The sequence below is a fragment of the Balaenoptera musculus genome, chromosome 1 (assembly GCF_009873245.2).
Source record: "Balaenoptera musculus isolate JJ_BM4_2016_0621 chromosome 1, mBalMus1.pri.v3, whole genome shotgun sequence".
NCBI lineage: Eukaryota > Metazoa > Chordata > Mammalia > Artiodactyla > Balaenopteridae > Balaenoptera > Balaenoptera musculus.
In genome coordinates, this window is record NC_045785.1 from 26,644,656 (window position 1) to 26,669,320 (window position 24,665).

Genomic DNA, 24,665 nt, shown 5'->3' on the forward strand with positions numbered 1-24,665 from the left:
TTAGCTGCTGTTGCCAATGCTGTTGATGTAATTATTTCCAAAGTCACTTCAACCTTTGCTATGTTTTTTGAAACAGCATTTTTAAAAAAATTTACAAATGTAACACATTATCATTAAAGAAAATCTGAGATTTTCTGTGAGAACAGTAAGAGGAAAATTAAACTCATCCATTGCCTTCTCAGAGATAACCACTGTTAACCCTTTACTGTAAATTCTTAGGGTATATGTTTTCTGCACATAGATTTTTCTTGTACAAAATTTGCACCATGTTACATACTTTGAGTTGGTCCTTGTGCACTTACTATTATATTGCAAGAATTTTCCCATGTCATCACATTCCTTCAAAAGTATGATTGAAATGACCTCATAGGATTTAATCATATAATCTACTAAAATTTATTTCACAGATACTCTATTGTAAACCATTTAGATTTCCAAAGTTTTGCAATTTAAAGTGAAACTGTGATGAACATCCTTCTATATATGCATCTTTTATGAAGTCTTTTCTTTTTATAAAACTAGGAATGATTAGAGTGTATGACTTTTTTAAAGTACAGGCATCTCCCACTGAACATCAATAATCCATGGAAATCAGACATTCTGTGTCAAGACGCTACTAGGAGCCTATTTCCCATTACTTTAAATGGGAAAAAATTATAATGCATAACCCAAGACCCAAAAAGTACTGAAAACTACAAAATACCTATATATATGCAACAAACCACTCTGCTAGAAAGTAAATACTTAAAGCATCACTTCATGATCACCCAGTGATTAGTACATTTGTAACAAAACAGCAGTTCTATGCATTGCATATTGCACCATGAACATTGCAGACTTTTCAGCTTGAGACAGAAACCTTAGGCAGAAACAAAGGTTAAATACGAAAGGCATGGCGAGAACGTGTTTGGGACAGCGCTGGGTGGTGGACCCTTCACAGTGAACATCACTCTGTGATAACCTCAGAGCCAGTGGCACCTGAAACACCTGTTCCAAATGTTCATGTGGCATTCTGACATTTTACCAGTCGTATCTGGAATGTAACTTAAGACTTCTCCTGCATGTAGTTTTATTTAAAATGTTGTATTATGTTTTGAGGATTTAACTTTAATTTTTTTCTACAGATGTGTCCACTGAAACATGTCATATTGAGTGACACATAGCTTTATGAAGCCCTCTTGGGGTAACCAGACAGGTTTAATCTTGATTTAACATAAATCAGGGAGGACCAGGCCTGTGTTTGATACATACTTCCATTTTTCTTTCCAGGAAAATTGCTCCAACAGATACCGTCCACAGAACGACAGTTTCTCCAGCCCTGGGTGCTGTCATTCTTCTTTCATCTGGTCCATCTAATGATTATCTATTGAGGGTTTGCCCTGGGTCAGGCACTGTGTTAGGTGTGGATGATGCAAGAGTAAAGAGACACAGTCCTTGCCTCACAGAACTTAGAGCCATTGGGGGGAATAGTCATCAATTTTAATCTTTGTCATCTTGATAGACAGCAGAGTACCACTTCTTTTCTTTTATTGGCATTTGACAACCAGTTAGGCTAAATATTTTTTTCATATGTTAATAGACTCTTTGCATTTTTCTTTTTAACTCTCTATTCATGTCCTTTGCCTCTATTTTTCCTATAAATTTGAAAAACTCTATGTGCAATATATTTAAGATTGATCTTTGCCTATTATTTCCCAATTTGTCATTTGCTCCCATCTATTTATGGCACTCTTTTGACTTGTACAAGCATTAAATGTTTATTTAGCCAATTCTCAATGTTTTCCTTTACAGAGCTTAAAAAAATTTGATTCCTTCCATTCTCAGCCTCGTGCTTACCTTTAAAACATACCTTCTAAACCTTCTAGGACACACTTAACTTTCCCAGAAAAAAAATCAATAAAAGAAATCTCCACCTAAACACAGTGTGGATATTTTATAGTTTGTGGTTATTTGTTTGATCGGGTGATTTCCCATTACATTTTTAAAATTAACTTTTAAAAAATTACAAATTTCTGCTCAATGCAGAAAGCTGGTGGAATACTGAAAAGCAATAAAACAAAAATTCCCCAAGTCCCACCACCTGCGCATAGCCATTGCTAGCATTTTGTTGTATGACTTTTGATATTTTACAGATAACTCCCCCCCCCCCCCCCGCCCCCCCGCCCCCCCCGCCCCCCCCCCCCCCCCCACACACACTGCATCTACCATATTATTGCTGCAGAACTCTAGGGCAGGGGGCCATTCAAGACTCCTGTTTCCTTTGGTCTCCATCCCCCTTGTTCCCCTGGGGGGTGAGGCACTGATACAGCTTAGACTCCATTATGTGTTAACATGCTAACTAGTGGGCAGGGCTCATTTGCTTATGTCATGCAGCCGTCAGCTCAGCAGTAGTCATTGTGGGTCATTCATTGAACATGGAATTCTTTCCCACTGACACTCTGGATACGTTCTTCCTCATGCTGATGGGTGAGTTGAATTGGCCTTATCTCTAAAGCTTTTAAAGCCAAATTAGCTGCTTCCCACGAGCTATCTATTTTACGTTTGGTAGCAGCCGCATAGCACAGGGAGATAAGCTCAGTGCTTTGTGACTACCTAGAGGGGTGGGATAGGGAGGGTGGGAGGGAGAGAGACGCAAGAGGGAAGAGATATGGGAACATATATATATGTATAACTGATTCACTTTGTTATAAAGCAGAAACTAACACATCATTGTAAAGCAATTATACTCCAATAAAGATGTTAAAAAAAAAAAAGCCAAATTAGCTTAGGGAAAAATGCAGTTCACTTGGTTCAGTTCAGTTTACCCGATGACTCTAGGCTCTGCATTTGGATTTAGGGTTCAAGCCCAGCTAATATTAAAATGCCTTCCTTTGCCATTATTCCCTGTATATATCTCTTTCTCAAGAACCTCACAAGGAGGGGTGGCTGTGGTCTAGGTTAGGGGTCCATAATCACAGCATCCTTTAGTTATCTGAGCCCCAAAATATCAGTTTAACAATATAAACAATATAAAATAAACATTTGCCTTAATCAATGAATTGTATTCTACATGAATGATTTTTAATGACTATATTTTCCTCCATTTGTGTGTGTGTGTGTCACAATTTGCACACCTAATCTCCTATTATTTTATGTTTGGATTGTTTCTAATTTACCTGTTATAAATAGCACTTCGAGGAATATCTTTATACACATATTTTTGAACAATTTCCAGAAGTAGGATTGGTGGGTCCTAGATCATTGTTAATTAGGAAACCTGGGTGTAAGTAACATAAATCAACTCAGGGTAGAAGAAGCAAAAGAAGCCTCTTCGAGAAGAGTGAACCCAAGGGTGGATTTGTAGCCAGACTTCATAAAGGTAGAGGACAAGGAACTGAAGGGCTACCAGGAACCCAGGGAACTTTCCCATGTGTCTCAGTGATTCTGTTTCTGCACACAGGGCTTTTCTATTTCTCAGTCTCCTTGGACGGTAGAAGACAGGCAATCCATTGCTCCTGGATTTGTATCTTCTCTCTTCAGGAGACGAGTCCAGGCAGAAGCAGAATCTCTCAGGTTCAATTTCAAGTTCCCAAAAGAGAGCATCTGATTATCTCTGCTGGAGTCAGGTCAGGTGCCCACCTTTATTTCCAGCTACTGTTTCTGGGGTTGGGGATGTATGTGGAGGGGAGTCACAATGTGCAAACATAGCTGACAGGTGCCCACATGAGAGGGGCTGTTAAGGACAGCATCATGAGCTGGGCAGACACCTGAAAATAGTTCCACTGCAGTTAATCACACTGTGCTGACCTTTTGATACATATTCTCAGCCTGCCCACCACTAAGTGGACTGCTCCCTGTAACCTTCCCAATAGGCTTATCATTTAAAAATTCTCATTACAGATTATTCTCTAATATGAAAGAATCCACTTTTTCCATTGCATGCTTTTTGCTTTGAATTCTACTCTTTTCTTTGATTGTTACTGTTGTGTTTGCCAAATATGTCACCATCCAGCCTTTTATTTTAAAGCTGTCGTATTGTCTTAGTTGTATTCCTGGCATGGAAAATCTAGTTATATTGTGTTTAACCTAATTTAAGAGTCTGTATTTTTAATAGGGAATTGGGCTTTAATAAATTTGTATTTGTCATAATAATTGAACTATTTTATTTTGTGCTTATTCTGTGTTTTCTGTATCTCTGTTTCTACAGTTTTCCTTCCTTTTTTATGTGAATTGTATTTTGCTTCATTTTTTTCTTTTAGCAATTTGGAAGTACTACAGTTGATTTTTAATTTATTAATGACTAAAATATATACTTGGAACCCTTCTTTTCCTAATTATAAAATCAATAATTGAATAATATCTATTGATTCCACCTCCATGGAAGATTAATCAATGCTTCCCATTTTTATCTTTTCTTTTAAACAACTTCCCTATATTGAGTTAGTGGTTCATCCTTTGTTGGATGGCTACATCCTTGAGTAACAATTCAAATTAAGACTTTGGTTGACACTAATTTTAAGCTCTTGGATATCTGCAAATGACTGTCTCTTGCCCAACAATTTTTTTTTTCTTGAACATCTCTACAAATGCCTCCTTTATTTTCTGGAATTAAATGCCAAATATAATTAATCTGAGAATTGTTGATTTTGGCTTCTTGTAGTTGATTTTCTCAGCCTGGATTCTAGTAGCTCTCCTACACCCTGCATCCTTATAATTTGGAAAACTTGCCAGGCTGTTTTTGATTTCTCCTGGTATACAGTGAGCTCTTTTATCCTATATGCACAGATTTTCCTTCATCTCAGAAGAGTTTTATTATTTCTATTCTATCCATCAGGTTCTTTTACTCATAAATACTTCTTATCAGTACGTTGGTTCTTTGGTCACTGGATCTCTTTATTTACCATCTTCTTTATCATTTTCAAGTCCTTGTCCTTTTCCCTCTTCATGTGGAGCTTTTCTGATTTGTCCTCCACATCTCTGAATTGTTTTTCTACGGCGTCAGTTCTGCTCTTTGCTGGCTCGTATGCCAGTTTAAACTGTGCAATTGCATTTCTTTTAAACCTTCTTTTTTATAGCTAGCTCCCCTCGTAAATAAAATTTTTAATTTAAAACAATCACACGGTGTAGGAAAAGTTGGAAGTATAGTACACAAAACTTTTCTCATGAACCAGTTGAAAATTAAGTGCCAACATGATACCCTATAACCACAGAATATTTTAGCATGTATTTCTTATAAACAAGCACATTCTCCCACATAATCACAATATAAGCACCAAAGGAGGAAATTAACACTATGTTACTGCCACCTAATCCTTACGTTCCATCCAAGTTTTACCACGTGTCTCAATAAAGTCTTTAATAGCAAACGCATCCAGTTCAGAACCATACGTTGCATTTCGTTGTCATGTTTCTTAGTCTCCTTTAGTCTGCAACAGTTCTAAAGTCTTTCCTTGACCTTCCTGACTTTTACACTTTTGAAAATTATATGCCAGTTAATTTCTAGTATGTAACACTGTATTACATACATTACCCTCAATTTAGGTTTGTCTGGTTCCTCATGATTAGATTCAGGTTGTACATCTTTGATGGGACGATTACAGAAGTGATGCTGGGTCCTTCTCACTGCATCCTATCAGGTGGGGTATGATTTCCCCTTTTATTAACCTCTCAGCCAGATAGCTCTTATTTGGAGTCCATGTTACCTAGACTCTTATGCTGGAAGCAGATGCTTTCCAAAATTTACTTCTATTTCCTAAACTATATGTTTCCAAGGGCATTTTTCTCTGCAATTCTAATCCTATTTTGTCATTAAAAAAAAATACTGTAGAATATTGCCATAAATCTCCTTAAGGTATTTTTCTTCTTTTTGGTTCTTATATGAAAGGAAATGTATTTAGGGCTAATGTTTGGCTATAAAAAGACAAACATTCTTTCCCCCATCCCATTCCCAATCCCTGTTCTTTGCAAGTCAGCCTCCTTCTTTTTCTTTAGTTCTAGTCTCAAATACCAACTCTTAAGACACATTTTCCCCAATTATTCTCCATGAAGTAGATTCTCTACCTTTTCATTTGCTATCTTACTTGTTTCTTTCATAGCACATATTACAAATTGCAAACATTTTATTTGTATACTTACTTGTGTGTTCTCTCTTCTTGGGGGAAGAAAGCTGTATGGGGAGCAGGCATTTCACAGAGCAGGAAGCATGAATGGACAATGAAGATATGAAAGGATGCTCATCCTCATCTTCAACATAAAAGTGAAATGCTATCCACCAGGTTGGCAAAAATTTAAAAGTCCAATAAAGCCCAGTGTTTGCAAGGATGTAGTGCAACAGAAGCTCTACCTCTGTTGCTAGGAAGAGTGTAAATTGTTATAACTACTTCGTGCGATCAATTTGGCATTACCTAGTAAAATTGAATATGTGAATACTTACAACCTCACAATTCCACACAGGCATGTACCCTAGAGAAACTCTTATCTCCAAGAAGGAATGTACAACAATGCTCATATTGTTTGAAATAAAATAACTTGAATGCTTATTAACAGTAGACTAGATAAATCACTATTTTCACGCAATGGAATACTACACGGCATTGAAAAATGAACTACATCTAGTCACATGCATCCGCATGAATTTCAAAAGCTTAATTTTGAGTGAAAAAAGCAGGTCACAGAAGAACACTTATTGAACAATTCTATTTACATAACAGAAATAACATGTGAAATGAAACAGTATATATTTTTGGAGACATACACCTATGGAGTAAAATTATAATGCAAAGCAATGAATGGTTAACAGAAAATTTAGGACCGTAGTTAACTCTGGGGGTCAGGCAGGGGAAACGTGTTAGAAGCGGTACACAGGGGCTTCTAAGGCAGTGGTGTTCTTTTTCTTAGGCTCAGCGATGGGTGTTCATCTTATTCTTCTTCTTTTAATGGCACATGCATGTTACACACAATTTTTACACATTGTTATATTCCACAATTTATCAAAAGCCCTATGAGTGGGTGGAAGGTGCCTTCTTGCTCACTCGGCCCCTTGCAAAGAGCCTGTCCCACCCGAGCCCGTTGGCCTGGGCCTAGCAGTAGATCCTCTCGCCCAGGCCCTTGTCTGCTCTCTAGTCAATGAGGCCTTGGACCATGGTCTGAGCAAGCACCTAAGGGTCTCATGTCTCATCTGAGGGCATCAGGGGCACAGTGGCCAGGACACACACAGAAGCAAGTGCTCTCCTGGGCAGACTTACTCAGGAGAACTCGGGAACAAGGACACCCCAGGGCAGGGCTGGGCCTCCTTCACCTGGTCCTGGCGCAGGTGAATGCTCAAGAGCAGGGACCAGAGATCTGGACTAAGACTGAGGTGATTTCATATGGATCCTGTTAATCTCTAAATATAATAATAATGATGATCATGATAATGATGATGATTATTATTAACACTGCCATTTATTGAGTACCTTTTATACTCTGTGCCTAGAGCTAGGCATTCCCATGCATGATCTCATTTAACTCTGTGAGGTTAGGTACTGATATGATTCCCATTTTGTGGATAATGAAATCGAAGCTCAGAAAGGTAAACGACAGACCCACAGTCACATAGCTAATATGTGGCAGAGATTTGAACCCAAGTCTGTGTGACTCTGGAGTCCACACTCTATCACTCTATGGGCAAGTCACATGGAGTCAGAATGACATAGCCTTCAAGACCTGGGTCCCATTAATGGGGTGAGAAGTGTGTCCAACAAGAGGAGTGTGTGGGTACCACGGCAGAATGAGATGGTGGGTTTCTCATCTCCATGTCATGCTCACCTGGGCCCAAGCTCCTTGGGGACAGCAGCTGGAGCTTCCGATGCTCTCAACAATGTTGTTTCTATCTCTTTCTGTCTCGATATCACTAACTCTCCCAAGGACTTAGGGTTGAATGCATTCATGTTTCTATAAATGCACGTGTGAGGCAGTAACACCGTGCGGTCCCACTGGAGCAGTCAGTGCAGAGCTACAAGGACTGGCTCCTCCTCCCAATTACAGCCATGCAATTTGGGCAGGCCCTCCTGCCTTCTTTGGCTCTCATTTCCTCATTTGTAAATTGGGGGTAATAACAGCTGCTTAACTACCTCACAGAATTCTTAGAGGTCACAAACTCCAAGCCCCTCATTCCGCAGGTGAAGAAACTGAGCTCTCAAGCTGGGGACAGACCTACACAAGGTCAGACATTGACTTGAGGTGGAGCCAGGAATAAAGTCAAGCCTTCCTGATTTCCAGTCCAAATAGACGCAATGTTCTGCAAATTGTAAACAAGGGGGGTTATTTCATGGCTGGGCACAAGTCCACGGAGAACTTTTTATAAGTTTTTCTATGCTGTGTCCACTATAACAAAAATGAGGAAATACCTGGGTCCATAACCTTGGACTTTTAGAAGAAAGTAGGCTGTCGATAAGGACAGATGCACCCTGAATTGTTCATGCTTCTCTACTTGAATTCTCCCTGATTCTGTCTGTGCACAGTAGTTCCTGTGGGGTCGACAGAGGCCCTGGATTCCTCTGGAGTGGAACAAGCCTCTAGAATGTGCTGAGGGACAGGGCGGGGCACAGGTAAAGGGACAGCCCAGCCAGGGAGCTGGTGTGAATGATGGATAAGAAAGAAGCCTCACCCTGCTGCCTCTGAACTTGAACTTGGTGCCAAGGATGAGTGTCATGGGCCTCTCCGCCCTGCTAGCGTGGAGGGGAAGGAAGACTCACATTTATGGAGCTCTGTGCTGGGAGCTCTCACATACCCTACACATTGAATTCTCATAACCCTGAGGACACCGAGGCGGAGAAGCTATGTTACTCTTCCAAGTCCCACAGCTGGCAAACGTGGGAGCCAGGAGTCAAGCCCAGCACTTGAGAGTCTGCCCCGCCCCATCCCAGGCTTCCATACTGACCGGAGAAAGCTATGGCGAAGATCCCACCCGCAGCCGCATCACGGTGGAACTTGAGCAGGACCTGGTTGGATAAGCTGTGCAGTGTCTTCTTGGCCAAGCTGTGGCTGAAGGTTCCGAGCTGTGGGGCCGTCTGCTGCGGCCCATCCCTGCAACAGGAAAGAAGGTCCTGCACGTCATGGGTCACCATGCCTACCTGTTCCACCTGGTGTGTCAGCGGCCTTCAGTGAGCAGAGAGACATCCCTGTGTTGCCTTCCCTGGAACCTTATCCAGTCCCTCCCATTTGTTCTTAGCCATTTTCTGGAAGCTAAGTGAGAAATCAATTCAGGGCAGTCAGGTGACAGTTATCCAGCCCTGGAAATTTTGAGAAGAGAATCCCACTATCTGCTGCTGATTCCCAGAACCTCCAAACAAAGAAATGTTTAAATTATATCTTTGTCCAAAGATTCAGTGGTTTGGAAAAAAAGCTGTCTAGGAAACTGCACCTATCAACTAATAATTCACATTTCCATTTTAAAATTAACTCAAGATACGCTAACTATATAACTCAGAGCTGAGCTGGCCAGTTTGGTAACCACTAGGCTACATGGGACTATTTACTTTTAAATTATTTAAACTTTAATAGTTTAAAAATCAGCTCCTCAGTCACTCTAGTCACATTCAAGTGCTCAATGGTCACATGTAGAGTGGCTGCCATATTGGACCTCACAGATATGGAATATTTCTCTCACTGCGGACAGTTCTGTGGTCAGCACTGGCTCAGCATGAGATGACCAGTGGGATTTCACAAAATTCCACTCCAAAGCTCTTTCATTAGTTCAGGTAGCTTATCTTAGGTAAATGTAGACTTTTGGTTTGGACTCTGGAAATACTGAGAAAAGTCTGCCCATCTACGCCCTTTCCCATTCCCACACCCGTTGGTACTTTGACTGACCCCCAGCAGGACTCCAGGTTGGGAGCCACTGTCTTGCCATTCCTTTCCCTCCAAGGAGTCAAAAATGCTAATTGAAGCTGAGTCCTCATTCCACTATGTTTATCTGAGACCCAAGAGGCTGACAGCCATTTAAAACCATTCTGCTCGTGGTGTTCTGGACAAATAGATGGGTGACCCAGTTTAGACCCCAGTTAGTGCCCCTTTCTCATTGGCTGCTGACATGGCAGCTGGTCCTACCAGACGGTGATGAAGTCTCCAGAGGGCTCCGTCTGTAGCAGGCTGATGTTGAGGCGGATGCCGTGACCAATGGGTACGGTGATCAACCAGACACAGTCCTGGGAGCTGGAGTAGGGACTGGGAAAGCCCGGGGAGTACACAGTGCCATTGAAAGAGGTGACGTTCCCGCCACAGGGCACTGCCAGGGAGAGGACACAAACACAGATGAGTGCTGGAGATCACCTCCCCCCTGAGAATTCAGATGACATCCTGATGCAGTCCCAGCCCCCAGCACGAATCATCCTGCTCCAGGAGGCTGGGCAGGATGGGGAGAGGAGATGGGGCTGAGGGAGGGCCAGGCCTGGCTTTCCCTACTGTTCCCAACACACCACAGCCCGAGTGGCCCTCCATCTTCAGTGCAGGTCCTCTGTGGGCCTGCCTCAGCCCCTGGCCCCCCTCTTTCTCTTTCCTGTGGAAGAGACCTGTCCAGAAGGAAGGACACACCAAAGCTACCCCCTCTCCTTTCCTAGGAATACTAGAGTCAGGGCTTCAGTACTGCTGCTGGGAAGAGGTAAGAAATTATGATAGTATCTTTTTCTTTCTCTTTTTATTCTGATATTCTTGGAGTGGTGCTTTTGGTCTTGACCTAAGAGTTGCAGATTCTTGTGGTGAGGCTATGGTTGGGTTCAAATTATGGCTAAACCATTAATTGACTAGATAATTGACTAGATAAGTGTAGCCTCTCTTTCTTCACCTATAAAATGGGACTAAGACTTCCCCCCTCATAGGATCGTGGTGGCAATCAGATGAACTGCTCCGTGTAAAATGCTCAGCCAGCGCTAGCTCACGGAGGAGGCATGTGCTGCATAGCCATGATCTTCTCTCCCTATCTTCTGTCTCCCCAGAGCAAACTTACGATTAAACTCACTCTGATCTAGGTTTTAGGCAGGGGTATAAAGAGTCCTGGAAGTCTCCATGGTATTTGGAGTTAATCACCATGGAGGAGAATAAAAAGCGGTTCTGGGCAAAAAAAACCCCCAAAACAAAAAAAACCCTGGTCCAGAATAATGAGTGTATTGGTTGGCATGGGTCATCACGCAGAGATATGGATGGGGCCGGACCTGGCTGAGAAGAGAGTCCCAATGCCTCCAAGCGGCGGCCAGAGTTCCTGCGAATGTGAACGCATCCTGAAGCTGGTGCACATGGGCATGCCATCCCTCCTCCATGTACTGAACCTCCATTCGGTGCCAGGCATGGCCAGGGGAGGCAAAGGACAGCAAGGATACCATGGCACGTGATTCTGATCTGTGAGTGTGTCCCAGGGGACTGTGAGTGCCCTGGGACACAGCTAAGTGTACCGGCATCTCCAGCCCAGGATGGAGCACGCCATCAACATGGAATGCCACAGAACATTTGGGGGAGCCCCTCATCTGGTCCTGTGAGGGGGTGAGGGAGTCCTGGCAGAATTCACATTTAGACTCAGACCTGAGGGATGACAAGGGCTAAACAGGTAAGGCAGGAGAGAAGAGCAATGTTCTATAAGAAGGGACCAGCATGCGCTCAGAACCAGGGGCAGGAGAGGACGGCACATGGTGAAAATGGAAAGTATTTCAGCTGAGCTGGAGCGTAAAGTCTGAGAGAGTGGAGAACAGGGGGAGGTAAGTAGGGACCAGGCCCTGAGGCACACCGTGTGCTACCCCAAGGGGGTTGGACGTTACCCCAAGGGAGATGGGGACGCCTTGCTAGCTTCTGAGCAGGGCAGTGTCTGGCGTACATGAATGGTTTCGAAGGCTCACCCTCACTACACTGTGAAAAGTGGATTGAGGAACACAGACTGAAGGCTGGGAGCCCAGTGACGAGCCTCATCTAAGTGGCCTGGATTAAGGTGGAGGCAGCACACAGAGAGAAGTGGATGCATTTGAAGGGCAATTAGGATGTGGAATTAGCAAGACTTGGTGACTAGGTCGGATAAGGGAGAGGGAGGCTGCCCAAATTGAAGGCTGAATAACCAGGGGACTAGAGGCACCCTTCACGAGATGAGGATCTCAATGTAAAGGCAGAAGGACGATGACTTCCCTTTTGAACACGCTGGGATTTAGATGCCTCTGGATAGGAGAAGATATTCAGTAAGGAATTGGATGTACAGGTGAAGAACTCAGGAAAGAGATAAAGGTTGCAGATACAGATGGCATTTGGAGATGTGAGGGAAAGAAGACAGTCTGGGAAAAAAATTCAAAGGACAGCAACACTTAAGGGACAAAGAAATAGATGACCAAAAAGTTGGCACAGGCAGAAAGGTAATTGGAAAAGCAAGAGAAGATGGTGTCTAAGAAGCTAAGGGAAGAGGGCTTCCCTGGTGGCACAGTGGTTAAGAATCTGCCTGCCAATGCAGGGGACACGGGTTCGAGCCCTGGTCCGGGAAGATCCCACATGCCGCGGAGCAACTAAGCCCACGTGCCACAACTACTGAGCCTGCGCTCTAGAGCCCGCATGCCACAACTACTGAAGCCCACGCACCTAGAGCCCATGCTCCACAACAAGAGAAGCCACCCTAATGAGAAGCCCACGCACCGCAACAAAGAGTAGCCCCCGCTCACCGCAACTAGAGAAAGCCTGTGCACAGCAACGAAGACCCAATGCAGCCAAAAATAAATAAATAAATAAATAAATAAATAAATAAATAAAAGAAGCTAAGGGAAGAATTTTCTTAGGAGGGAGAAGGGATTGTGGCTCAAGATGTCTGATGGAGGAAGCACTGCTCGTTCCTCTCTCCTGTGATGCCAAAAGGGAACAAAAATCCACAATGAAGCTTGTCATATAGCAGGTGACCAGCCAACAATTCCAGAATGATGGACTGGTTATACACGAGGATGGTTTTGAAACTCTGAAAAACGAACTGGAAGTTGAATAGTTTTAGAGATTATGATCTTATATTCCAACACCAGAACAGCTCAGTTGTGCAAACAAGGTCTCTTTATCTATGGAGAGTTAATACTTCCAGCTCATCGTTTTTGGGCCAATTACTGTGCTGGGCGCTTTACATGAGCCATCTTGCAACCCTCTCAGCTCTTACGAAGCAGAGGTGAGAAGCTCCATTGTACTAAGGAAGAAACTGGAGGTCAGAGAGGTGAAGTGGTTCAGAGAGGAAGCCCAGGGTGGTCTGATTCTGGAACTGGGGTGCTTTCTCCTGGACTATACTGTCCTCCTGCCATATTTTCCCCTTTCAAGACAAATCCCAGCTTCTCCTCCAGGAAAAGGAAGGAAAATGGAACTGAGGTGTGCAGACAGGGGTAGGGACAGCATGACCTCTTGGTCCTCCTCCATCCTGGTTCTCGTTAATGAAGACCCAGGAAAGTGCCACCTCTAGTTCCCTGATATCATCAACTCAGATCTCTCTAGGTTCATGTAGGAGAGGGAGAATAAGCTGGGAGCTGTGAAGAGAGGAACAAGAATTTCCTTGTTCTCCTCTCCCTTTAGGAAAGTGCCATGATTACCTCTCTCTACCCCTCAGCACATCAGTGTCTTCCCTTCTGACTGGGGACATCTAACCCATGAGGTTGGCTATTCCCAAGGGCTGAGTATGGATTCCTTTGGCTGTGACCCACATCTCCTCCAGGTCCTCCCTAGTGCTGGCCCAGAACTCTGTCCCCAGGACCCTTCTTCCTGGATAGGCTTGGTCTCATCTCTATGGAAACAGGATGGACAAAGTTTGCCAGGACCTCCCAGCATGGGTGATCCCACGGAGCAGGCACGTGGAGGCTGGGACTGCCCTGGATCAGTGTCCCTAAAAAGAATCACCAGGGATGAGGGAGGGACATACCTTCACACCTGGGCAGGGGGTGGTCCCAGTTCCGGTTGGTGCCGTGTTGACACGTGAGGACAGGGTGGCCCATCAGTTGATACCCTGGGAGGCACTCGAAGGTCACCGACTGCCCAACATTGTAGCCAGCTCCCCGCACAATGCCGTTCGCAAAGGGCTCTGGGTCTGGGCACTCTTGAAGTTCATAGGCTGGAAAAGATCACGAGAGAAGGTTACTTTCTTCTCTCTGGGCACTTTCTCCCTGACCAGAATATAGGCGTACCAGGGAGTTAGCATAGTGGTGAAGAACCAAGACATGGACTCAGATGGGCCTTCCTCATTTTCTAGCTATTGGCTTGGGGCAAATGATTTAAGTTCTCTATGCCTTTGTTTTCTTATTTAGAAAATGGTTATTGTGAGAATCCAGTAGGATCAAATGTACACAGCTCTTTGCACAGTCCCGGCACATGGTGAGAAAGTAATCAATGCTATCTGTTATTATTGTTTCCATGGGAGTAGGGGACCCAAGGAAGACAAGGCTTTTTTTATTTTAACATCTTTACTGGAGTATAATTGCTTTACAATGTTGTGTTAGTTTGTGCAGTATAACAAAGTGAATCAGCTATTCGTATACATATATCCCCATATCTCCTCCCTCTTGCGTCTCCCTCCCACCTTCCCTATCCCACCCCTCTAGGTGGTCACAGAGCACCGAGTTGATCTCCCCGTGCGATGCAGCTGCTTCCTACTAGCTATCTATTTCACATTTGTGAACGATTATTCTTTGAGCACCTCATTGGGGCTCAGCATTGACCTTCGCTCTTTCCTGTTGCTGACCTCATTCAACCACCAAGGTCAAAAACATGGGAAGTGGTCAGGTGAGGACATGAGTGGGGCCCTTCTAACTCTGAGAAATGAGAGCCCATCAGGAAGGAAGAAATGGGGTGGGAGGAAGCCAAACCTGCGGCAAAGGACAGAATAGCTGGGGTAAAAGTCCCTCCAAAGAACAAGGAAGTTGCTTCCCTGAGTATGAGTGTGCCTGCCTCACCCTCCTTAATGGGAGTGGCTGAGTCCTGGCCCACCGGGAGCAGTCGTTGAGGGATCTGCTGAGCATGTCACGGAGCAGAGCCTTCACTTAATTGCACAGTAACTGGGCCCACCAGACAGAAAGTCAGCCATGGGCGGAGAGGGAGCACTCCAATGGCGGAAGTTCTCAGGGGGAGGAGCTGAGACCCAGTGAATGCTCCATGCAAGCCGGTGCACTCATCACGTGCAATAACAACATAAATAACAGTCATCATGAGAGCGCCATTGCGAAGTTCTCCCTCTGTGACGGTGGCTATTATGTATTTCCTTCCAGTATCGTGCAGGGAGGTCTCTGTGGGAAGAACTGGGCAGGTTTCACTGGATATCATCAAGTAGTTGGCTGTGTTGAAAAATCGAGCAGTTCTAGAGAGAGTGGGTGGGCTGGTCAGCCAAAGGGAACATGGCTCTGTTAGCAGCAGAGGGTTTGGGCGATTTGGCAAATAAAGTCTTAGTAGAAGCAGGGAGCCTGTAGCTCAGGGAGGTGACTGAATGGATGAATTGGGGTTTTTTTTTTTTTGTAAAATATTTAATTAATTAATTAATTAATTTATTTATTTATTTTTGGCTGCATTGGGTCTTCATTGCTGCGTTCAGGCTTTCTCTATCTGAGGCGAGCGGGGGCTGCTCTTCGTTGCAGTGAGCGGGCTTCTCATTGCGGTGGCTTCTCTTGTTGCGGAGCATGGCATGGGTTCTAGGTGCATGGGCTTCAGTAGTTGCGGCAGGTGGGCTCAGTAGTTGTGGCATGCGGGCTCAGTAGTTGTGGCTCATGGGTTCTAGAGTGCAGGCTCAATAGTTGTGGTGCAGGGGCTTAGTTGCTCCGCGGCATGTAGGATCTTCCTGGACCAGGGCTCAAACCCATGTCCCCTGCATTGGCAGGCGGATTCTTAACAACTGCACCACCAGGGAAGTCCAAGCTGGGCTTTTAAAGAGAAGCCTCAGTGGGAACAGGGGGGCCCCACAATGGGGAGGAGCCTGAAGACCGAGGCCTCGTGAGAAGCCAGAAGCAGCCTGGAGGAGAGAAGCTGGGTCTCTCTTACAGGAATTGTCTCCAGCGGAAGGAGCTGGGCTTTTCACAAAGAGAGACCCTGAAGTGAGGGTACCAGGACTGCTTTCACATGGAGAGAAGTCTCAGAGCCCATTCCACCAGAGGAAGCTTCAAAGGGAGAGGTTGATGGAACTAGAGACTGTCATACAGAGTGAAGTAAGTCAGAAAGAGAAAAACAAATAGCGTATAATATCGCTTACATGTGAAATCTAGAAAAGTGATACAGATGAACTTATTTGCAAAGCAGAAATAGAGACACAGATGTAGAGAACAAATGTATTGATACCAAGGGGGGAAAGGGGGAGTGGGATGAATTGGGAGATTGGGATTGACATAGACACACTACTATGTATAAAATAGATAACTAATGAGAACCTACTGTATAGCACAGGGACCTCTACTCAATGCTCTGTGGTGACCTAAATGGGAAGGAAATCCAAAAAAGAGGGCTGATTCACTTTGCTGTACACTTTTTTTTTTTTTTAGCTGATTCACTTTGCTGTACAGTAGAAACTAACACAACACACTGTAAAGTAACTATACTCCAATAAAAATTAATTAAAAGATGAAAAAAAAAAAAAGGGAGAGGTTGGGCCTAGAGGGCAGACATGACCCCTAAGAGGTGGACTCATTAACTTTCCCAGGAAAGGGCTCCTTAGGGATACTAGTAGTAGATGCTCCAGTGGGAACAGATACAATTTCAAACAAAGCGCCATATTAAAAATACTAATAATGATGATGTCTAACATTTTGGAACAATGTCATCATTTTGCTAAGTTCTTGTGTTTTTACAATCTCCTGAGAAATTTTAATGGAATAAGTTAAGCCTGTCAGACTAGGAGACCTGGGTAGGAGTAGCTTATGCTGTTACTGAAAACTTTGTGGGAATATTTACCTGAAGAAGGGAAAGGAGAACCCCAGCCGCGGAAGTTCAGAGTGTCTAACAGGAGGGATTTTGAGGAAAAGTAAGGAGTTGGATTTCTTCCAAAGAAAGTCAAAGGACCAGAGAGAGCTAGACCTGCTCTATAGACGTGGCGGCAGTGGTGACAGGTGGCTCTTTCATGAAGCAGGTCTTTTCATAAAGGAAAAACCTGGGGCGAGTGGTCAGCCTAAAGAATGTGGGTCTATGGGGCAGGGAGAATTATTTGGGCCTGGCACATTGGGAGGCCTTGGTGGGAGCGCCTGGGCCTCTGGCACTAGAGACAACCTAGTCGGGAGGTTGGGGTCATCATAAACGAGAAGGCTTAACGGAAGCTGAGGTCAAGTCTGAGGGGGCAGCTGCCCTGACACCAAGAGTGGCTCCGCAGGGGCCGTCAGGACTGGGGCGGCGGGCAGGTGCTGAGGAAAGAGCTGGGCCTGTGACCCAAGGGAACACCAGGCGAGTGCTGGGGTAAAATGTGAGTGAGGGGAGCTGGGCTACCACAGAGTGGAAACCCCAGTGGACGTCGCTGGGCCTCTCACACAGTTGGGCCAACGCAGGTGAAGGCGCTGGTCCTCTGAAGGCAAACCTACCACCCCTCCTCCCTGCTTCCACCCCTGCCCCCCCCCCAACACACAGCGAGCATCTTCAAGAAACCGGCTTCCTCTGAACACGTGGAACCTTGGTGCGTGTGGCGCTAACCCAGAGTGCCGGCCTGTGTCTGGAAGCCTTAGTGCAGGGCCCGTGTGCAAAGGAGCCGCAGGCGAAGCTCCTCCGAGGTGAGGGCTTGGCGAGCATGGGAGGGGCTGAGACCAGGGCTCCGTGGGGGTAGTTAGGTCTCTTCTACAGGGAGGGAAGTCCATGGAGTCTGCGGGACTCAGAGGGCAGCTTTGACAAGGGCAAAGCGGACTTAGCACGTGGGGAATGCAGCGAGAGTGTCTAGTCCCACCACACAAGCTTGGCGGGCAGGGCTGTGCCCGTCACAGGGGTGAAGGCACAGGGCACGGGTGGGCCCCAGAGCGGCTGTCCCTGTCACGATGGTGGCGTAATCAGACCTTGCATTTATCCAAGAGGAGGAGCGTCAGGGAGAGCCCTTGGGCCTGAAAGAGGATGTTACAAGTTGAACTGGGTCCTCCTCAAATTCACACGTTGAAGTCCTAACCCACCCCTGTATCTCAGAACGTGACCTTATTTGGGGACAGGGTCTTCGCCTGCCTTTACATAAATTAAAATGAGCCCGTTAGGGTGGGCTCTATTCCAATATGACTGGTGTCCTTATAAAAAGGGGAAATTTGGAGGCAGACAGACAGGGAAAACAACATGTGAAGATGAAGCCAGGGATGGGGGTGATGCTTCCACAAGCCAAGGAATGCCAGACGGCCAGCAACCCACCAGAAGCCAGGAGAGAGGCATGGAGTATATCCCTCCTCACAGCTCCCAGAAGGAACCAACCCTGTCCACACCTTGATCTTGCGACTTCCAGGCTCCAAGACTGTGAGAGATTAACTCTGTTGTTTAAGCCACCCAGTCTGCGGTACTTTGATAGAGCAGCCCTAGGAGACTAATACCTAGGAAGCCTGAGAGAGGCATGCATCTGTCCCAGAGAGGCACCCTGACCTTGTATTTGGGCCTGAGTCTCTCCTGGGACAGACTGTGGCCGCGGGATGCATCATGACCCATTGGATAGGCCTCACTGCCCACCGAGGCTGTGTACACTTCACAGGCACAGGCTCCTTTAGTTAAAGTTGGCCTCTGTGATGCGCCCACATACAGGCCCTCTGGGTGGGCAGCTGAGTTACCACCAACAAAGTGGCACTTTCTGGGAAAGAGGCTCGGCTTCTCCCTGCTGCTGCCTTGGTGTGAGGGTCCCAGCTCCTCCTCCTGAGGCTTCCCAGGTGGTAACAACCCTGACCATACTCAGGGACGGTCCCCAGAGGGGGCAGCGCCTGTATAACTGGCCCAACGGTGGGGTACTCTTTAAGGATTTCCCCCAATGACAAGCCCAAATCCTTGGTCAGTATTCATCTCTGACAAGGGATAAAAAAGCCAAATGTCAGAATGGTATGTATATAGAAACTCTATATTACCATAGACAACACAACCAAAAAAATCATGACGTATTACATATTCTTCACAAGAAACATGTAACTAGGAGTGGCACCGTGTGGGAAAAGATCTGGAAAGATCACATCAAAACAATAGTGGTTACTTCTGGGGAATAATTCTGGGTTTGGAGGCTGTAGACAAAGAAAGCTTGGCCTTACCTGTAATGTTTTAATTTCTTAATTCCTCCCTTCCTCCCTCCCTTCCTTCCTTCCTTCCCTCCTCCTTTCTTTCCTTCCTCCCTTCTTTCCATCCTCCCTCCCTCCCTCTTTCCCTCCCTCCTTCTTTCCTTTCCTCTTTCTCCCTCCCCCTTTCTTTTTTAACACGGTAGGTGTGTTTGTAGACTGTCTGTGTAATTAAAAATTAACTTAAAAAAAGCAGATTGCAAAACAGTATGTATAGTGATCCAATTTTGGTTAAAAATATAGTTACATCAGTATATGTACAGAAAAAATGGGAAAAGCAAACTGTTACAAGTTGATATCTCTGCATAAGGCAGGGTTATGGGAGAATTTTGACTTTCTGTGATGCGCTCACAAAAACTTCTGTGATGTTTTAATTTTTTGACAAGCATGTGCTAGCCTTGGAAAAAAGTCTAAACACATGAAAAAAAATTCAGTGGAAGAATCTGGGCAAAGAGATTAGAACAAACGGTTCAGTCAGTCACACTAGGAAAGCCCCCGAGGGAGACGTCGAGTCCGATCAGGGCCCATGTACCGCTGCATAGGTGGGCACAGCTGCACGGGCACGGGTAACGGCCCCTCCACAGGGAAAGCCTGAGCTGGAGTGGATGGAGCTTTTCCAGGAGGAGTGGGCCGGTCACAAGACTCCAGCTCAGGACGGGGGAGCTGCAGTGAGCGTGGTCCGGCCTCAAACAGGGAAACCCTCAGCGGGAGTAAACGCACCTGTCTCATCGCTAAGGCTCAGTGGGCCCTTCTGGGCTTGTTACAAGAATTGTTACTGGGATCCCCCATCATGTCAGAGGAGGAGCTTTGCCAGGCATAACTGACACACAGGGGAGGACCCAGAGGAGGAAGCGAGCCTCTCAAGGCCAAGGGGCAGTGGCTGGTTGGACACTCGGGGATGCCTGAGGGGGTCTGATGGGTCACTTGTTCAGGGGAAGCTGCTGGCTGTTGGGCCGGGATGGGGATGGAGCCTGAGAAGGCGCTTTGGGGCTGCCGCCCTGGGAAGGACTTGTCGAAGGGGTTCAACAGCCTCTGTGGGCCAGAGAGACATGTCACGGTGGTCGGGCCTTCCCCCCACCTCCCCACCCTTCCTGGGTTCCCTCCTCCCCTACGCAGAAGGCTGGGAAGACGGGTGGTTGTGAGTAAGAGGTGGGGATGGACGGGCCCTCCCTGTCCTCACCCTGATACTCCAGCTTGAATCCCGGCCGGTTCTGTGAGTGGTCGCTGTGGAAATACACGGTGGTCTCGTGGGATGTGGACAGCAGGGCGCTGGGAAGCTCACTTCCACTGAATCTGCCCATCATGCGGCTGGTCTCATAGGGGCCATTCCGGATTTCTATGAAGTCATGGTTGGGCTCGGTGGAGAAGTTCAGGAACTGGATGTGAGCTCCTGGGAGCAAGACAGAGACAGACAGTGCCCAAAGCAATACAGTCCCGCATCCCACGTGCCGCCTCATGAAAGCATCACCTGCCAGAGCCCACGGGTCCCCACTACAGACTGCCCACCCAGTTAGGGTTCCCAGACCACATGTGGGGAGTCACCAGTCCAGCCCAGTCTCTCGTCTTCAGGCAGGACTGAACTTAAAAGTATTTATATTATTCATCTGAAATGAAAGGCATCAGTCATTTCAGAGTGCCATTTTGAGTCTGTTTTATTTTATGGAAAACGAAGTTCAGGGTTAACACCTGATTAAATTTAGGATTCATATGTGTAGTATCAGTATAAAGATAGCTTTGTTAAAATAAATTTTTACTTAAAAATACCACCACTTAAACATAACTACACCCAATCAAAAGACATGAACTTCAATACTGGTATTTTCCAGAACACTTATGATAATTCAGAAATTAGAAGAATACATCGTCCTATTGGTTCTATTAAGATGCCAAGTGAAGTTTATATACTTTGGGATCTTATTGGATTAATCAAGATCTCCTAGCAACCCAACAGGTTAAATGGATCTCATTAACATCTTAACTTACATATTAATATATTCTTTGAAGAATAAAGGTGGGACTACTGATACTTATTTATTGATAAGATTTCTCAAATTAGATTACTATTATTGAAGAAATGTATTTCTAAGCATAGAAAGAAGTCTGCAATGTTAACTATGAAAATCTGACTGCAAAGTAGTATGTAGCATACAATTCTAATTTTTGTATTAAAAAACTGGAGGACTATTCATTGATTCACTAACAACATTTATTGAGCTCTTGCCATGCATCAGGGCTGTGCTAGGTGGGCACTGCACGTGGAGGAACAAGATCTACAAGGCCCTTGTCTTCATGAAGGTCACATTTTGATGGTGAGGACTAAGTTGTGAGTGATTATTTCTGCATGGTGGGATTACAGATAAATTGGAATTTTTATAATTTGCTCATCTGTACTTTATAATTTGCTTAGCATGAGCACATAGGCGTGAATTTTTTGCATCTGATTATTTAAATAAAATAAAGACTTGGCATATACTGTTGAAGACCCTTCATGTCTCCTGCCCTCTCCCATTGTCCTTCTCTCCACAGAGGCAGTCACTCCCATGAATTTGGAAGATAGCCTTCCAGTTCATGTTTTTAGATTCCTAAATATATAGCTGGTTTGTTTTAAACATTTGCATAAATCTTATTATACTGTATGTAGAGTTTTGTAAACTTTTAAATTTGGCATGTGTTTTTCAAGGTCTGTCCTTGTCGATATGTAAAGATACAGTTCATTGATTTTAACTACATATTAATTAATTCCATTTAATGAATTATCCAGCCACACTATTCACTCTCCTATTATTTAACATGTATATTGTTTCCAAATTACAGATAATTTTACATTGAGCACCTTTGCACTTATCTGCGGAACCTATGCTTTCCAGCCCACCGCCCATGCGTCATCCCAACACCGGGGCTGCACGTCCATGAAAGGGGCTCTTCAAGGATTGCAGAATTTCTGAATTGAGCTGCCTGACTGCCGCCATCTAGTGGCAGAAGTTTGTAAACGCAGCGGCTTTTAAACACAAAGCAGGTGCCATTAGGGCCTGTTTGGAGTCCAACACTAACTTGAAAGCAAGGGATCTGGTCTTCTGTGACTGGTCCTTGCAAGAGGATGACTTCCTGGAGGACTTAAAGATAGGGCTTCCCTGGTGGCGCAGTGGTTGAGAGTCTGCCTGCCAGTGCAGGGGACACGGGTTCGAGCCCTGGTCTGGGAGGGTCCCACATGCCGTGGAGCGGCTAGGCCCGTGAGCCACAATTACTGAGCCTGCGCGTCTGGAGCCTGTGCTCCGCAACAAGAGAGGCCACGCCACGATAGTGAGGGGCCCGCGCACCGTGATGAAGAGTGGCCCCTGCTTGCCGCAGCTAGAGAGGGCCCTCACACAGAAATGAAGACCCAACACAAGCCATAAATAAATAAACAAATAAATAAAAAAAAAAAAAAAAAAAAGATAGAGGTCTCTGGTGGCTGAACATCAAGACATAAAAAGAAAGTGATGCACCTCCCACTTAAACTTCTGTTTTCCTCTGGATGTAGCGCCCTCCCTCCAGCCCTTTATCATCTGAGCTTCTTCTGACTCATGCCTGGATGCAGAGCTATAGGGTCTCCCAGCTCCTCTTTCCCTCAGTGTCTCAAAATCTGGAGTTTCCCAAGGCTGCCAAAGTCATCATCATTTTGCACCCTGATCATCCATCCCCAGTTTCCTTCAGAAGATGGTACTTAATATGACTCCATTTTCTGAGGGTCACAACCTCTCTCCTCCCCTCAGGTAAGCTTTAGATCTTTAGTTAGATCACTTTCTCTTAAAAGCCTCTTCTCCATCGGAAGACCCACTCTAGGATGAAAAATAAAGGACAAAAGAGGTGGTCTTCACTCCTGAGGTCACAGACTGGGGGTTCACAGGCCTGTGCAGTAGTGATCTCCTCAGGACATTTCATTCGTAGGAGCAGAGAAATGACTTGGGCAGGATGACCTATGTGTACAGTCTATAAATGCCATTCAGCATAAATCCTTTATCTCTTCAACAGAAATACCGGAGGTTAGATTACATTCCCAGTGCACAACACATGAATCTCCACTAATTTAATTTTGTACCCAGATCAATTTCCTCTACACCACACCAATCCCTGTGTCTACACACACACACACACACACACACACACACACACAAAGACATCTCCCAACCTCTAAGGCCAGCTAGAAGGTGAGTATAAAGAATGCAAACTCAATTTCACGTTGACCTTGGCTCAATTTAATTAGGATGAGAAATTAGATACTGGAATTAAAAGAACAGGCTGAAGTCCAGTCTCAGTAAAATAGATTGTTTTTTTCTTTTTTAACCAGCCCTGAGTAATTTCTCATTCCACATTTTAGCTCACTGCTCAAATGATAAAAATAATAATGGCAATCCCTGAAGTTTTTTCCCTATTTTATGTCCCCAAAGCCCGTTCATCTCTACCATTCCTAATTGATTCTTACGCTTGCACAAGAGGTCGACAGCTGAGGAAGCAGAGAGGCAGAGAGCTAAATGGACTCCGCCGAGGTTATGCTGAGTGACAACCATAGACAGCTGCTTTAAGCCCAGAGGCCTGGGAGTGAAGACTTACCAAAGCCCACGGGCAGTGCTATTTGCCAGGAGCAGTCCGTGTTGCTTGGGTAGCTGCCCGGGAAGCCGGGGCTCAGGATCACCCCGTCCATGTCTTCCACTGCTCCTCCGCACTGTGCTGTGACCGTGAGACCAGACAGAGCGTTAGGACTGTGGTGAGGTGAGTACGGGGCCATGCAGCACTTGGACTTTCCCAAGTCAATTTCCCTTTGAGAACCCAAAGGAACCTATAATTCATCTCCCTAAAAAAACTGCAGACAAGGGCCAAACTAAGTATGTAAATCCAGGAAGGGAAGCATATCCTAGGTCTGCCCAGCCGTCCACAGACCCAAGTTATGGATGCTTGACCTTGAGCATGCCCTTCAAAGTCAGTTTCCTTAGTGAGGTCATGCAGCAAAAGTGGTCTGCCCCAAGAGAAGTGTGACCATCTCCTACACTATCCCCCAAATCTCCCTCTCCTCACTGTCCAGTCAACTCTTCCAGGACTGAAAAATAGGAAAGAAAGGGACGGGGATGCATTGGCACGTGGCCAGGCTCTTTACAAATACATATTCCATGGGACTGCGTGGTCAACAGAGGAGCCCCACCACGAGCCCACCCTCAGAGCGTGGACACACGCCCTGAGCCAAAGTGACTGTGATTATTTCAGCCCAGGAGGGGTTGGGGCATCTGAATCTCCAATTGAGGTGACTTCATTCACAGTCACCTGAAGACGCAGGGCTGGGGCACGACTGCAGCCTGGTCAGTTGACGTCGATTCTTTCCTTTTACATCTTATTAGGAAAAGGCTGTGTGAGCAGAAAGGGGTTAGCTTGTCATGGGAGGCCACAGAAAGGAACGGAGGGGAGGCCATATGCCATGTCTATGCAAACGCCTTCTGGGGAGAGGACTAC

General features: G+C 45.5%; 1 protein-coding gene across 1 annotated transcript in view; it reads right to left on the reverse strand.

Moving 5' to 3' along the window:
- CSMD2 (CUB and Sushi multiple domains 2) overlaps positions 1-24,665 on the reverse strand; it is a 653,956-nt gene that overhangs the window by 96,720 nt on the left and 532,571 nt on the right. Inside the window, exons 40-44 of the mRNA XM_036829393.1 lie at positions 23,775-23,891; positions 20,365-20,574; positions 13,868-14,056; positions 10,069-10,246; positions 8,900-9,045 (exon numbers count right to left, since the gene is read on the reverse strand). Coding sequence (XP_036685288.1) covers positions 8,900-9,045; positions 10,069-10,246; positions 13,868-14,056; positions 20,365-20,574; positions 23,775-23,891 — 840 coding nt within the window. The remainder of the gene's footprint in view (positions 1-8,899; positions 9,046-10,068; positions 10,247-13,867; positions 14,057-20,364; positions 20,575-23,774; positions 23,892-24,665) is intronic.